General features: G+C 46.8%; 1 protein-coding gene across 4 annotated transcripts in view; it reads right to left on the reverse strand.

The window, feature by feature from the left end:
- LOC114602651 (tetraspanin-15-like) overlaps positions 1-14,724 on the reverse strand; it is a 90,944-nt gene that overhangs the window by 48,435 nt on the left and 27,785 nt on the right. For all 4 annotated transcript variants that reach the window (XM_077931231.1, XM_077931232.1, XM_028741106.2 and 1 more), the window contains one exon: positions 3,136-3,210. In XM_077931231.1, the coding sequence (XP_077787357.1) occupies positions 3,136-3,210 (75 nt within the window). The remainder of the gene's footprint in view (positions 1-3,135; positions 3,211-14,724) is intronic.

Below are 14,724 nucleotides of genomic sequence, written 5' to 3' on the forward strand. Positions count from 1 at the left end.
TGTCCTGAATCCAACCATGGAAATTAAGAAAAATATGCAAATGAATAAGCAAAGTGATGGTTGGGGGGAAGGCTGCTCTGCATGGGGCACTGACATTGCTTTTCAATTTTTCAGCAGTTGCTTTTGATAAATTTAATTATGCACATAGCAAAGTTTACTAAAAAAAAAAAAGATACATATATAGAGAAAAACCCAAGATGGGTGCAATCAAAGATTCTTCCCATATATTCCTAGAGAACATACCCTTGGGGTTATTTTGACACGGCAGATGCTTCAAATTAAGCAGTAATTGAATCTAAAATGCATTTCACAAATACTTCAGAAGGTTCCTGCATCCCTCAAAGCTGAGCCCCTAATGCCTGAGGAGTTACCTTCTGAAAGAACATTTGCCATCTGACTTCTGACAAAGCCCCACCAGACACAAACCCCGAGAAATATTAATGAAAAGAAGCTGTTTGGGGTTTTTTTTTTGCTTAAACACACTAACTCACCAACTTACTTGGCCTAATTAATTCTGACATGAAAATTACAGAGGTTGGGTGAGCTGGAGAATAAATGTGAATACAAAAAGGAGGAATCTGACAGAGCAAAGAAGGCAGGGAGAAGTGAAGGCATGTCAAGGTGGAAAACACAAAGAATATTTTTTTATGAACCCCCCCCCCAAAAAAAAAAAAACCCTGTATCCCAAACACAAAATGTCAGTTTCAACACTTCCATACTTAAGATGAGGCTGACAGGTATTTCCCCCCCTCAAATCCCCAACATTAACTTAAAGGAAAACCACATACAAAAAAATTCAGTTGTCTCATAGCTGACAACCTTGCCAACCTTCTAAAAAGACAGTCAATCTCCTGCCCGAGCAGTTGACTCCCCCAGGGCAGTTCCCACATTCATCTGGAGAACAGAGGCATCACACATTTTGTTTCCTAGTCAGGCATGAACAGTGGGCAGCACAAAAGCTCAGTTGCAAATGCAGGTTAGAAATCTGGATGGATGAGATTTAAAAACACAAGAACCTAAGTTGAGTCTGCTGAATCAGGACGGTGGCCAGTCTAGTCCAGCATCATTTTCCCACAGCAGCCAACCATATCTGAGCCCAAGAGCCCTCTCACTTGCTGTGGCTTGCAGCAACTGGTATTCAGAAGCATTGCTGCCTCCAGCCACAGAGGCAGATCACAGCCACTGTGGCCAGTAGCTATCTGCATGGGGAAAACTCTGAAACCCTCCTTGCTGCCTTTCTAGATGTGTATTCCCAACATGCTGGGGCTTCCGAACATGGGAAGAGGAGCTGGCACCCTCCCACACTGCTTGCCTCACCTGAAGCAGAGCAGCTAGACTCTGGACTCCTGGACCTGTTTGCCACAAAATATGTCAGCTACCTAGAGCTATGTGGGGCTGGCTCTTAGTGCTGCTGCTTCCCCTCTCTAAGACTGTGTTTGTCATTAAAAATAAATGCATGCTGGTTAGGTAAATGTAAAGGGACCCCTGACCATTAGGTCCAGTCATGGCCGACTCTGGGGTTGCGGCGCTCATCTTGCTTTATTGGCCAAGGGAGCCGGCGTTCAGCTTCCGGGTCATGTGGCCAGCATGACTAAGCTGCTTCTGGTGAACCAGAGCAGTGCACGGAAACGCCGCTTACCTTCCCGCCAGAGCGGTACCTATTTATCTACTTGCACTTTGACGTGCTTTCGAACTGCTAGGTGGGCAGGAGCAGGGACCGAGCAATGGGAGCTCACCCCGTCGCGGGGATTCGAACCACCGACCTTCTGATTGGCAAGTCCTAGGCTCTGTGGTTTAACCCACAGCGCCACCCACGCCCCAAATGCTGGTTAGATTTACATTATTTAATTCAGTTAGAAAGCTAGGGTCTGAAAGGTAAATTAAAAGGTGGGGGGGAAGTAACACATTTAAATAAATGTTATTAATTGGAAAGAAAGCGTCAGTGGGATGCTAAGCAGCAAGACTGGTCTGCCTGGCAAAATAGTGTGTGCCTTTGCACCTCTGTTTCTACAAAGGCAAGATGCTTCTAAAAACAACGAAAACCATCTAATGCCCTAAACAGGCACCAGAGAGCATGTCCAGATTCTGACCAAATTAATCTAACAACCCTAACCTGCAGATTCTGCTGTTCAGTGCTCACCTCTGGTCTAGACAAATAGATATAAAACAAGCCATGTAATTTACAGAATTAAGGACTTGAGAGTGAAAAGCAGCCTGTGACTGTTGCAGTCTCAGAATTTGTGACACATCCATGAGAACCTGAAGCTCCTTGAGAAGAACATAAGCAGAGTCTGGTGGATCAGGCCAGTAGCTCATCTAGTCCAGCATCCGCTTTTTACAGTGGCTGACCAGATGCCTGGGGGAAACCACCAAGAAGGACCTGAGCGCAAGAGGCCTCTCCCCTCCTGGGGTTTCCAGCCACTGGGGTTCAGAAGCATCGCTGCCTCTGAATGTGGAGGGCAGAGCGTAGCCATCATGGCTAGTAGCTACCAGTAGCCCTCTCCTCTGTGAATATGTCTTATCCTCTTTTAAAGTCATCCAGACTGATGGCTCTCACTGTCTCCTGGGGAAGCCAGTTCCATGGTCTAATTCTGCATTGCATGAAGATGGAAAACAATCAGTGCAACGTATGGAGTCATTTTGAGCTTGGGAGTGATTTGGGGAGTCACAGCATTTGTGACACACTTTGCATCCATGAGGACTTGGGGCTCCTTGTTCTTTTTGTTGCTTTTAAGAAGGAAGATGGGTTTGCATGGGCAGGGCAGGTGCTGTGCTATGGAGCAGGATCTGTGCACCCCTGGTTGTGCAACACCTGCTGCTCCTGTCTATATCCCGGTGCCAGCCTGAAACAATGCAGAAATGATTTCTCCAAGTTCTGCAGTTTCATCGGGCAGAGATAAATTTCAGTCTGAAAGAAGAGGAGAACAAAGTGTGGAGAAAAGAGCTCGGCATTCAATCATACACCTAATTGCTCTGGCATGGCTGTTAAGTTATGCACACACAGAAAAATTACTTGGGTAAAAAAACCAACCTGCCAGTCCTTCTGAACATCCACAGTCCATTGAACAAGATGATCTCCAGTCTCTCCCAAAGGGGTCAAAACACACATTGCAATTACTCATGTGGGAGGCTCACCTGCTTTTCAAAGATTATTTCGATACACAGCAGCAGCAGCTCAGTAATAAAGATGGCCAGCAGGACCCAGAAGAACTAGGCAGAAAAGAGAGAAGGGTGGGGAAGAGAAGGCGATTTTGTATTTCTTTAAAGGTAAAGGTACCCCCTGACCGTTAGTCCAGTCGCGGACGCTTTAGGAGGTCACAAAAAACCATGAATAATCCCCCGCCCCTGATTCTATGAGTCAGGCCAACACTAAACTGGATGCCTATCAGTCCTAGCTGGCATAGCTGTGCTCTCCCACCTGGCATCCTATGGCCATGCTGAAATATGAACTAGACACAGAACGTTCTCCCCCTCCCCCCTGGGCAGTTCAGCTCCACACATTTCCCCTCCTACCCACCATTGGCTTTTAAATCAGGTGACAGCAGAATAAGATAATTCAGCACGCAGTGTCAAGCCTTCATCAATGTGAAATAGGAGAGAGAGGGACTCAGGCAGTGATGCCTGGTATGAAAACTGGGATGAAGGAAGGTCCACTTTCACCTGTGCAATGTTGGAGGACAGGGTTGTATCATCGTCGTCACCCACCCAACCTGTACCAGCAGGTACAAGGGCGTCTTACAACAATTTAAAATTCAGGATTAAAAACTGTTAAAACAGATTACAGGCATGGGAATATGATGGGCTGCGAAAGCTTTCATCATGGGAGTCAAAGGCCAGGGAAAAGAGGTTCAGCCCCTCTAAACTCCTCAAGAAGGAACTGGTTCCGCCTTCTTATTGCATCCTTGTCAACCCATCCCAAATATGTTGCTTCCATGCCCCCCCCAATCCTTCCTGGGCACGGGGGGGGGGGCATCATTTTATTTGTGTCTTGGGCAAAGCTTGGGGCTTCTATCCTCCCACCAGCAGAGGAGGATTTAGGAGAGCACAACCATTTTGGTCGACTGGGCACAGAGCCTCAGGGGCACTGCAATTATGATGCAGATTGAAAGGCAAGAAGTGGAGGGGGCGAATTTTGGCACTGCACAGGGTGCCACTGAAATTTAAGACCCCAAGGTCTGCCACTGCCATCAGCCCCAGCATTCTATGGTCATGCTGGTTGGGGCTGCTGGGAGTTGCAGAGCAAAGGATCCAGCAGGGATCCGGGATGGGTATAAACTGGATATAAACAGATTAAGACAAACCAAATTGGTCACATTTTTCTTCTGCTTACATCCGACTAACATTCCTAAGACAATGCAAATATTAGCACAAGCCAAGACACATAAATTAGGGCACTCCCAAGTTACCTTCCCATTACTGCAAATTCAGCATGCTGTGGAATGAAAAGAAGCCTCCTACATAAAACCACAAAATGAGATGTTGAAGCACCAAATTTCCAGATGACACCAAACTGGGAGGGGCAGCTAATGCTGCTTAAGACAGAATCAGGATTCAAAATCACACTAACAGATTAGAGAACTGGACCAAAACTAACAACATGAATGTTAATAGGGGCAAATGTAAGGTTCTTAGGGAGGAAGAAACAGCTGCACAAATATAAAATGGGGGACACCTTTATTGCCAGTAGTACATGGGAAAAGGATCTAAGGGTCTTGGTAGACTACAAGCTTAGCATGAATCAACAGTGTGGTGCAGCAGCAAAAACGAACAAACCAAAAACAGATCAAGGGAAGTCATAGTACTGTTCTGTTCTGGTCAGACCACAGATGAAGTCCTATGTCCAGTTCTGGGCACCACAATTTTAAAAGGATATTGACAAGCTGGAAGGGCGACCAAGATGGCCAGGGGTCTAGAAACAAAGCCTCATGAGGAACGCAGAAGGGAAATGGGTGTATTTAACCTGGATAAGAGGGCAATGAGAGCAGTTATGGGAGCCATCTTCTTTTTTTAAAAAAAATGATATTTATTAGAAGTTTAATAGTTACAGAAAAAAGAGAAAAGAGACAATAAAAAGTTACAATACATCAAAAACAAAAAACAAAAAACAATACAGCAAAACAATAAGAAAAACAAAAACACTTAAAAACACATCCGATATTTCCGTATCTTTACTTTTCATTTACTTGTTTCATCGACCTCCTCACCCCTCCCTTTTTTGTATTCTAGTTCAATTAGCTATTTCAGCAAATCCTTTCCATCTTTCTCAATTTTTGTTCTATAATTTATCTTAGCACAATCTAACCTTGAGTTTTCCACTTTGTCCCATTTACAATCTATTTTTACTTAATTCTTTATAACATTTCTGCTAACGCCATATAGCTTCATTCCAGCATCCTTCTAACATTCATTAATTTTGCAATATTTCTGTAAATATACTTTAGATTTTTTCCAATCTTCTTCCACCAACTCTTCTCCCTGGTCTCGGATTCTGCCAGTCATTTCCGCCAATTCCATGTAGTCCATCATATGGTAAAGGTAAAAGGTAAAGGTACCCCTGCCCGTACGGGCCAGTCTTGACAGACTCTGGGGTTGTGCGCCCATCTCACTCAAGAGGCCGGGGGCCAGCGCTGTCCGGAGACACTTCCGGGTCACGTGGCCAGCGTGACATCGCTGCTCTGGCGAGCCAGCGCAGCACACGGAAACGCCGTTTACCTACCCGCTAGTAAGCGGTCCCTATTTATCTACTTGCACCCGGGGGTGCTTTCGAACTGCTAGGTTGGCAGGCGCTGGGACCGAACGATGGGAGCGCACCCCGCCGCGGGGATTCGAACCGCCAACCTTTTGATCGGCAAGCCCTAGGCACTGAGGCTTTTACCCACAGCGCCACCCGCGTCCCTTACCATCATATGGTAGCCATCTTCAAATATCTTAAAGGCTGTCACATCGAAGGTGGAGCAAGCTTATTTTCTCCTGCTCTGGAAGTTAGGACCCAAACCAACACATTCAAGTTACAAGTAAGGAGATTCTAAGCATCAGGGAATACTTCCTGACAGTGAGAGCTGATCGACAGTGGAACAGTTTCCTTCAGAAGGTGGTGGACTCTCCTTTGGTGGTTTTTAAGCAGAGGCTGGGTGGCTATCTGTCATGGATGCTTTACTTGAGATTCCTCCCTTGCAGGGGGTTACACTAGATCATGGGTAGGCAAACTAAGGCCCGGGGGGGGGGGTGTGGATCCGGCCCAATCACCTTCTAAATCCAGCCCACAGACGGTCTGGGAATCAGCATGTTTTTACATGAGTAGAATGTGTCCTTTTATTTTAAATGCACCTCTGGGTTATTTGTGGGGCCTGCCTGGTGTTTTTACATAAGTAGAATGTGTGCTTTTATTTAGAATGCATCTCTGGGTTATTTGTGGGGCACAGGAATTCACCCCCCCCCCAAATATAGTCCAGCTCCCACAAGGTCTGAGGGACAGTGGACTGGCCCCCTGCTGAAAAAGTTTGCTGACCCCTGGACTAGATGATCATCAGGGTTCCTTCCAACTCTACAATTCTATGGTTCAAATGTTTAAATCCATTGCCTTTGCCTGAGGAAACCTTTTACTCTTCACTAGCTGAATTCTAGCATTATCATGGTCAGAACAGGGAGAGCTGAAAACATTCTTGCCTTCATAAGGCCATAGCCATAGCTTGGGCTCCAGCGTCCTCCTGGACAAACTGAGACCTAGTCTTGAAAGCAGACGCCCTCATCCTTTTCCTTCCCCTCCTCTGGCAATTACATGATGTGCACCAATCACAAATCACAGCTCCCCTCAAAGCTACAGATCAGAACCATGTTTTGAAGAGAGTTTGCAAACTATGGTTAAGAGGAAACAAGGTATCTGTAGCAAAATAGCTTGTTAACATGTACAGTCACACCTTGGTTTTTGAACAGCTTAGTTCTCGAACATTTTGGCTCCTGAAAGCCACAAACCCGGAAGTGACTGTTTCGGTTCACGAACTATTTTTGGAAGCTGAATGTCCGACAGGGCTTTCGCGGCTTCCGATTGGCTGCAGGACCTTCCTGCAGCCAATCAGAAGCCGCACTCTGATTTCCAAACATTTTGGAAGTCGAACAGACTTCTGGAACGGATTCCGTTCAACTTCCAAGGTATGACTGTACTGGAAATCTGTACTTAACATTGGACCAAGAAAGAGAGTAAAGAGAGTACATGTTCATTAGGCTGATTTTTAACTGTCGTTTGCTTCAACCCCACTTGACAGTCATCCTGCGTGACCTTCATATTTGGCTGGAACCCTCTAATCTTTGCATTCTTTTGTGACAAGAGACATCATCTTCTATTTGCTAAGGGGGCCAAATTCAATAGAGCTTCTTGGAGGATTAATTTGGCTCAAGTGCCTGGCAATAATGTCACCTGCTAAGTAAGGAAAAGAAATTTGGCTCAAGTTCAAAATAGACGAGATAGTTAATAAAGGGTTCAGCTACCAATTTATCACATTCTCAATGGGACAGGAGAACAGGGACAAATCCCTCATTCCATTAAACACAAACGGCCATCAGCCATCCTTAAGAATCAGTTCCAGATTCGACAATAAATTACTGTTCCAGCACCAAGTTCGGGGCCAAAATTAATCACTTTGTGGTGCCTGCTTCCACAATAACCCAGGGAGAGTATTTAACTGTTTGCTTTTAATTTCATTTAACTTGGATGGGTTTACGACAGGAGAAAAGAATTCAGCAACGGGGAGAGAAGCTTGTTGTCAGACAGAGATGCAACTGAACATGGCTCAAGTAACATTTTGATATGAGAGAAGAAGCTGTTGCTTAGCCTTGAAAAAGCATTTGTGTAAAGAACAGCTGGGGATGGTCCCTTTACAGAACCTTCAGCTAGAAGCAAACTGGATGAAGGGCCTTGGAAGTCCCCAGTTCACCTCCAGCCTCCATTGGAGCATGAAAGCACCAGCCTGTCTTGCTGTGTAGGTACGTGCAAAAGCCGAATCAGAACAGCACATTCCTTTGTGGGTGAAGTTTGATACCATGGAAGCAAAGGTGGGTGGGGACTGATTCTGACACAGAGACATACAGGGGACTTCAAAGTCTTTCTGAAGATACATTTTATTAAAACAAGGAATACAGACGCAAGTCTGGAGGAGGGCATAGCTGTTGGCAACTCAATGCCTTTAGTGGTGTTGCATACAAGGTGCTCTACATCCAGCAGACACAATGCCACACTGTGTTGCAGCTGCTGGTGCTTGATTAGACTGGTGTTCTTTTAAAGTAAATATTGTAAGTTTTCTAGTTCAGTTCGTCCCAGTAAATAGGCTGTGCTATTTTGTTCTTTTTGGATCTTCATGAAGGCTTCTGACACTATCATTTAAAGTGGTCTTTTCAACTTATTAAATAGATTCTGCAAATTTTTTACAGTGTCCCTGCAGAGTCTTCAACTCAGAATGTGTGCATCTGGGAGAAGAAGAAGAGGAGTTTGGATTTGATATCCCGCCTTTCACTCCCCTTCAGGAGTCTCAAAGCGGCTAACAATCTCCTTTCCCTTCCTCCCCCACAACAAACACTCTGTGAGGTGAGTGGGGCTGAGAGACTTCAAAGAAGTGTGACTGGCCCAAGGTCACCCAGCAGCTGCATGTGGAGGAGCGGGGAAGCGAACCCGGTTCCCCAGATTACGTGACTACCGCTCTTAACCACTACACCACACTGGGACCCTTAAAAGCACCCATTCCACAGCCTTCCCCAAACCTGAAGCCCTTCGGGTGTTTTGTGCTAGGAGTGCCATTATCAGCACCAGGAGTTAGAGATCTGCAGAGCAAACAGAAGGCAATAAGGGGAGGGCAGCCAATGCAATCCTTTGGGATGCATTTTCTAGGCCTCTCAAGTCAAGTCACAGGCAACAAAGGCTCTGTGCCAGCAAGGCCATGGATTGCCCTCTTAAGTTCCACCCACTGCTTTCAAGAGGAGAGCTGGACTGCTCAGTCTTCATTCAGCTGGAGGGAATCAGACATGCTGCTGCCACTTTGGCTGTTGGAACTCATATACGAAGCTGCCATTGGTCCACCTTGCCAAGCATGGCCTCCACTGATGGAAAGGAATTCTCCAGGGTCTCAGGAAGGGATCACAGATACATAAACAAAGGGCAGCCTAACTCATGGGTCACCCGTGTGGCCCCTGCATGCACAAATGCGCCCTCAGAGACCTGCACTGGTGTAATTGATATACAGCTTTTTTCAAGTCTGATTTGGTGGGACGGGTGTGTGAGAGATTGAGTGTGTGTGTGTGTGTGTGTGTGAGTGAGAGAGAGAGAGAGAGAGAGAGAGAGAGAGAGAGAGAGGGAGGGGGTGGGAGAGAGAGACTCTCTGTGCTTGTTGGTTGTACCTGTGTGCATGGCACCCACAACAGCTCCTTCAACTTGCAAATGTGCCCCAGAAGGTTGACCTCTGAGATTGCAAACCTCACTCTGTACTGACTTCAGGCCCTTAACCTTGGCACTTCTCACTTATTATTTGCCCCCTGCAACCACATGTATGTTACATGATTATATGCGTACTCAATTTGAATTGCTTTATTCTAGCTTCTTTGCTAAACAGATACAAATCCTATCTTTTTTCAAAAGTAGTGGAGTACTTGTTTTGTACACAAAGGTGCCAATCCCCAAAATCTCCAGATATGGGTCAAATTCAAGGGCAGGCTGTTTCACCCTGCTGAAAAGTGGGGCATAATTTCAGGAGGGTTGACTCCATGGACTATTTCATGGTGCCTCCTTGGAAAGATGTGCTTCCATCCAGGTCAGAAGTTGGGCCTGGGCAATACCTGGTTTTCAGCATAATGATTTTTCACCAGCTAACCATCATGATATACCAGCAGTATATCTTGATGTCTGAAATAAGGAGGGGTGGCTAGGCTGTCCTTTCCAGCAACGTGCAGGATTGTGGTGCCTCAGCTGAAGAGGGAGGGAGAGAAGGAGCAACCAGGAGAAGGAAGGAAGGAAGGAAGGAAGGAAGGAAGGAAGGAAGGAAGGAAGGAAGGAAGGAAGGCACAGAGGGGCATCACTCTTTCTTAAAGCACCAATATTGTGGTTAAGGGACGCGGGTGGCACTGTGGGTTAAACCCCAGAGCCTAGGGCTTGCCGATCAGAAGGTCGGCGGTTCGAATCCCCGCGACGATGGGGTGAGCTCTCGTTGCTCAGTCCCTGCTCCTGCCAACCTAGCAGTTTGAAAGCACGTCAAAGTGCAAGTAGATAAATAGGTACCACTCCGGCGGGAAGGTAAACGGCATTTCTGTGTGCTGCTCTGGTTCTCCAGAAGCGGCTTAGTCATGCTGGCCACATGACCCGGAAGCTGTACGCCAGCTCCCTCGACCAGTAAAGCGAGATGAGCGCCGCAACCCCAGAGTCAGTCAAGATTGGACCTAATGGTCAGGGGTCCCTTTACCTTTATTGTGGTTAAGGGGAGGTGCTGAGGCTGGCACTGTTCTGCTATAGGAGGGATTGGGGAGGGGAAATGCAGCTGAAAGGGAAGGCAGGCAGCCAGCCAGCCATCCAGCCAGCTGTGACAGAGCATGGTCCATCTCAGCACTTCCCGCTCTCCTCTCCTTCCTGCCGCTTGGAAGGAAGCAGCCAGCCAATCTCACTTTGGGGGAGGCAAAATGGTTTTTGGAAGGCGGCAGCCAGCAATCAGCACACAAAGGGACAGGACTTCTCAAATCGCTTGCAATTATACCACCCTGTGGCGTTTTGAAGGCTGTTCACAATTCATTGCCGGTTAAATATAATGAAACGGTTATCATGATGTGGGCTTCAAACTGGTTTTGAATGATGCCTCCACAGGCCTAGCTGGGGCTTTGCTCAAGTCCTCTGACCATGCATCCTCACTGCCCCCCCTCCTGCCACAAGAATGAATGGCTGCAGACCTGAGCAATGTCCCTTGAAAAAACAGGCAGTTTCTCCCCAGGGGCAGGTGTAACAACAGGTCCAGATCAGTCAGTTTTCAGAAGGCCTCAGGATGCTTCACGGTGCCCCTTGGGTGAGTACCAGCAGCATCTGACAGAGTGCCCAATGCCTGCTGTTATCTGGCATGACCTACACTGACTTAACGTATTAGGCTCAAGCTGAATTAAGGCCACATTCACACCATACATATATGGTACCACTTTAAATAGTCATGGCTTCACCCAAAGAGTTATGAGAGCTGTAGTTTAAAGGTGCTGAGAGTCATCAGGAGACCCCTATTTCCCTCCCAGAGCTATGGTTCCCAGAGTTTCCTTTGATGTACGGTTAGTTGTCAGACGCTGGGAACTGTAGCTCGGGGAGCAGAATTAGGAGTTTCCTAATAACTCTCAGCATTCTTAACTACAGCTCCCAGAATTCTTTGAGGGAAGCCATGACTGTTTAAAGCGGTATCATAGCAGGAGTGCTGGAATGGCTCTGCTGGTGTGTTTGCACAGAGCCAGCCTCACCTTGCCTTAAGCAGGAGTTGCATTTCTTGTGGGAGACTATTGATGTGGCTCCATCACACCAGATGAGCCACTCCTGCCATTTCCACCAGCAACTTGGTAAGCACGTCCTTATAGTTTGGGGCCAAAACAGTGGGCTGACTTGAAACATGCACACGCACTTTCTCAATTCACCACTGAAGAACTGGGTAGCAATTTGGGCAGGTTCTTCTCTCAAACGCACATCCCTTTCATGCCCTCTGTAGGAGCACATGGCAGCACTCACTTCATGAGAAAACAACTTCAATCCAAGGAAACTGAAGCTGAGTAAATTCCTGTAACCCCTGGAGTCCCTCACCGCTTGGAGGTTGTGGTGAAGTGTAACAACACTAATATAAGAAGCCCAAGAGGCATCATCTGAGACTGATGACAATAAGGTATAAATTCAAATGTGGATGTGGAAAGGGCAGTGAGATCTTTCCACAACCAAGCAGAGAACGATGGGTGTTTATGCTTTCAGCTGCCTTGAAGGATCAGAATCCTGTCTCCAAGATGTGCTTTAGGTTTGAAAAGGTGCCTATCACCAGCTCATTTCTGTCAGGCTTGTCTGATGCTACACTTGACTTGGCTGTTGCAGCCTTTAGAAGGAATATTTGAGAGTGAAGGGAGGGAGGCAGGCAGGCTGCTGCCCATTTGCATCTCACAGATCTCCACATTGAAATAACGAGTGAGGAACACTTTTCTCCTTCATTACACATTTGCAGCTGGAGGCCAGCTAGAATGAAGGAGGCGGGCCACACCAGACGGACACCAAGGACAAGCAATGGAACTCTAAAATCCATTATTTATGAACAAGACACTGTGCTGCTTGCAGAAGCCAGATTCTCACAAGGAAGGAGCAATCCCATGACTTTACAAAGATCAACCACCTCTGAGATTTAACTACAAGATCAACTAAAAATCTAGAGACACATCTTGTGCTTTTTCACGCTGTCCTCCCCTGTGTTGGAAAGGATTCCTTCACACAAAGTAAGAGCCAACTCTAAAGAAGGAGTGGGAAAACTAGGGGCCCTCTGGGTATCGCTGGACTACAATTCCCATCATCTCTGAGCGCAGACCATGCTGGCTGGGGCTGGTGGGAGCTGGAGTCAAAAGTCTTCTGAAGGGCACCAACCTGGTTGGTGAAGGCTGTTGCCCTGCATCATAAATCAAGAGACCCGAGGAAGCTGAGGCCGCCTTGACACGTACCCAGAGAGATGGAAGTTACGTAAGAACATAAGGAGAGCTTGTTGGTTTCGGCCATCTTGTTCAGCACCCTGTTCTCTCAGTAGCCAGTCAGATGCCTGTGGGAAACTCCCAAGCAGAACCTGAGAACAAGAGCGCTTTCCTCTCTTGTGGCTTCCAGTTACTGGTATTCAGATGCATTACTGCCTCTAAGTGCAGGGGCAGAGCACAATAATCCTGGCTAGCAGCCACCAAGAGCCCTCTCCTCCATGAATTTGTCTACAGTGGTGCCTCAGGTTACATACGCTTCAGGTTACAGACTCCGCTAACCCAGAAATAGTACCTCGGGTTAAGAACTTTGCTCCAGGATGAGAACAGAAATTGTGTGGCGGCAGCAGGAGGCCCCATTAGCTAAAGTGGTGCTTCAGGTTAAGAACCGTTTCAGGTTAAGAACGGACCTCCAGAAAGAATTAAGTTCTTAACCCGAGGTACCACTGTATTCTCTATCCACTTTTCTCATGTCATTGATAATTATCTAAATTTCTATCATGTAAACTCTTACTCACCTTTCCTCTATACCAGTGGCGTAGCGTGGGGGTGCAGGGGGGGCCAGCCGCACCGGGCACAACATCTGGGGGGGCGCTCCACGGGTTAGGGGGCACAAAATCCACGGGTTAGGGGGCGCAAATTACTTGCCTTGCCTTGCCCCGGGTGCTGACAACCCACGCTACGCCACTGCTCTAAACTGAAAAGTCTCAAATGCTGCACCCTTTCTTCGCAGGGGAATTGCTCCACCCTCTTTATCGTTATGGTTGCCCCTTTCTGAACACTTCCCCCACTCTACAACAGTGAGGTGACCAGAAGTGTCGTCCAAATGCAGCTACAGCACGGATTTGTATAATGGCATTATGATACTGGCAGTACCTTTCCTAATGATCCCTAGCACAGAATTTGCTCCCCTCACTTCTTCTCACTGACCAAATTTCCACCCAACCCCAAACTGTCATCCTTTGTTGCATTAAAGTGCCCCTCCTGCTTGGCACACACCTCCTTCCTCCAAAATCTGGTTCACTCCAACTGGACCGCAAGGGGCACAAGAGAAAGCTCACCTGGAGGCAAGCGAGGCAAGCACAAGGCAGCTCCTGAAGCCTGCCAGCTGCTAAACAGCAAGAGCATCTTCCATCTCATCAGTTCTCCAGAAGAACACAGTGACCAAACAAGTCACACACAGCTTTCCTGCGGCTGCCGGGAGATGCAGTCACATCATCTCCACAGCATGTCAACAAAACCAACTCAAGGAACCCAGTCCCCCCACCCAGCACAACGGAAAGCAGAGATTTGCAGTGTATACAAACACAGCTCAGCTTGCAGTGGAGCAGGGATGCTAGGAGACAGGAGGTGAAACAACCTCTTAGTATTGCTTACAAAAAAAAGGAAAAGCAACAGCACAGAAACTGAAAAGCACAAAACACATTTTCAGCATTTTTTAAACCTGGGTTCTGGTGCTGGTCGCTTTTCACTAGCATTGCTGAAAGTTTCTCCTGTGTTTCCTCCTCCCACCCCTGACCATTCTTCATCATTTAATGAGAACATAAATTTAATTCAAAAGTAATCAAAGGGGAGAGAGATAATTAATTCATGTTCTCCTGGGTAGGTTGCAGTGTTTTTGTTTTGAGGTGGCCAAGAAGGGACCCCAAGGGTCATCTAGTCCAACCCCCTGCAATGCAGAAATCACAGCCAGATGTTCTTCTAGAAGTGAAGCAAGTCCCCAAAGTGTTATGTCTCCAATATTCTCCCCACCACCACCCCAGGCCTTCTCAAATCGGTCCATTTCAATGCTGCAGCTTTTAATTATTGTTGGCTTCATGTTTTTAACACTGTTTATTATTTGTAGTATGGTTTATATCCAATTTTTGTACACTCAGTAGGTATTCTTTAAATGCAAAGTGATTCATACATTCTGAAATAAACAGACTCTCTCACACACTGGCTTTTTTTTGCTGCTGCAGAGACTGGGCAGTCTTGAGGACTTCCTAAGGCAGAGTAAGGATGTTGCAAGTG

The sequence above is a fragment of the Podarcis muralis genome, chromosome 7 (genome assembly GCF_964188315.1).
Source record: "Podarcis muralis chromosome 7, rPodMur119.hap1.1, whole genome shotgun sequence".
Lineage (NCBI taxonomy): Eukaryota > Metazoa > Chordata > Lepidosauria > Squamata > Lacertidae > Podarcis > Podarcis muralis.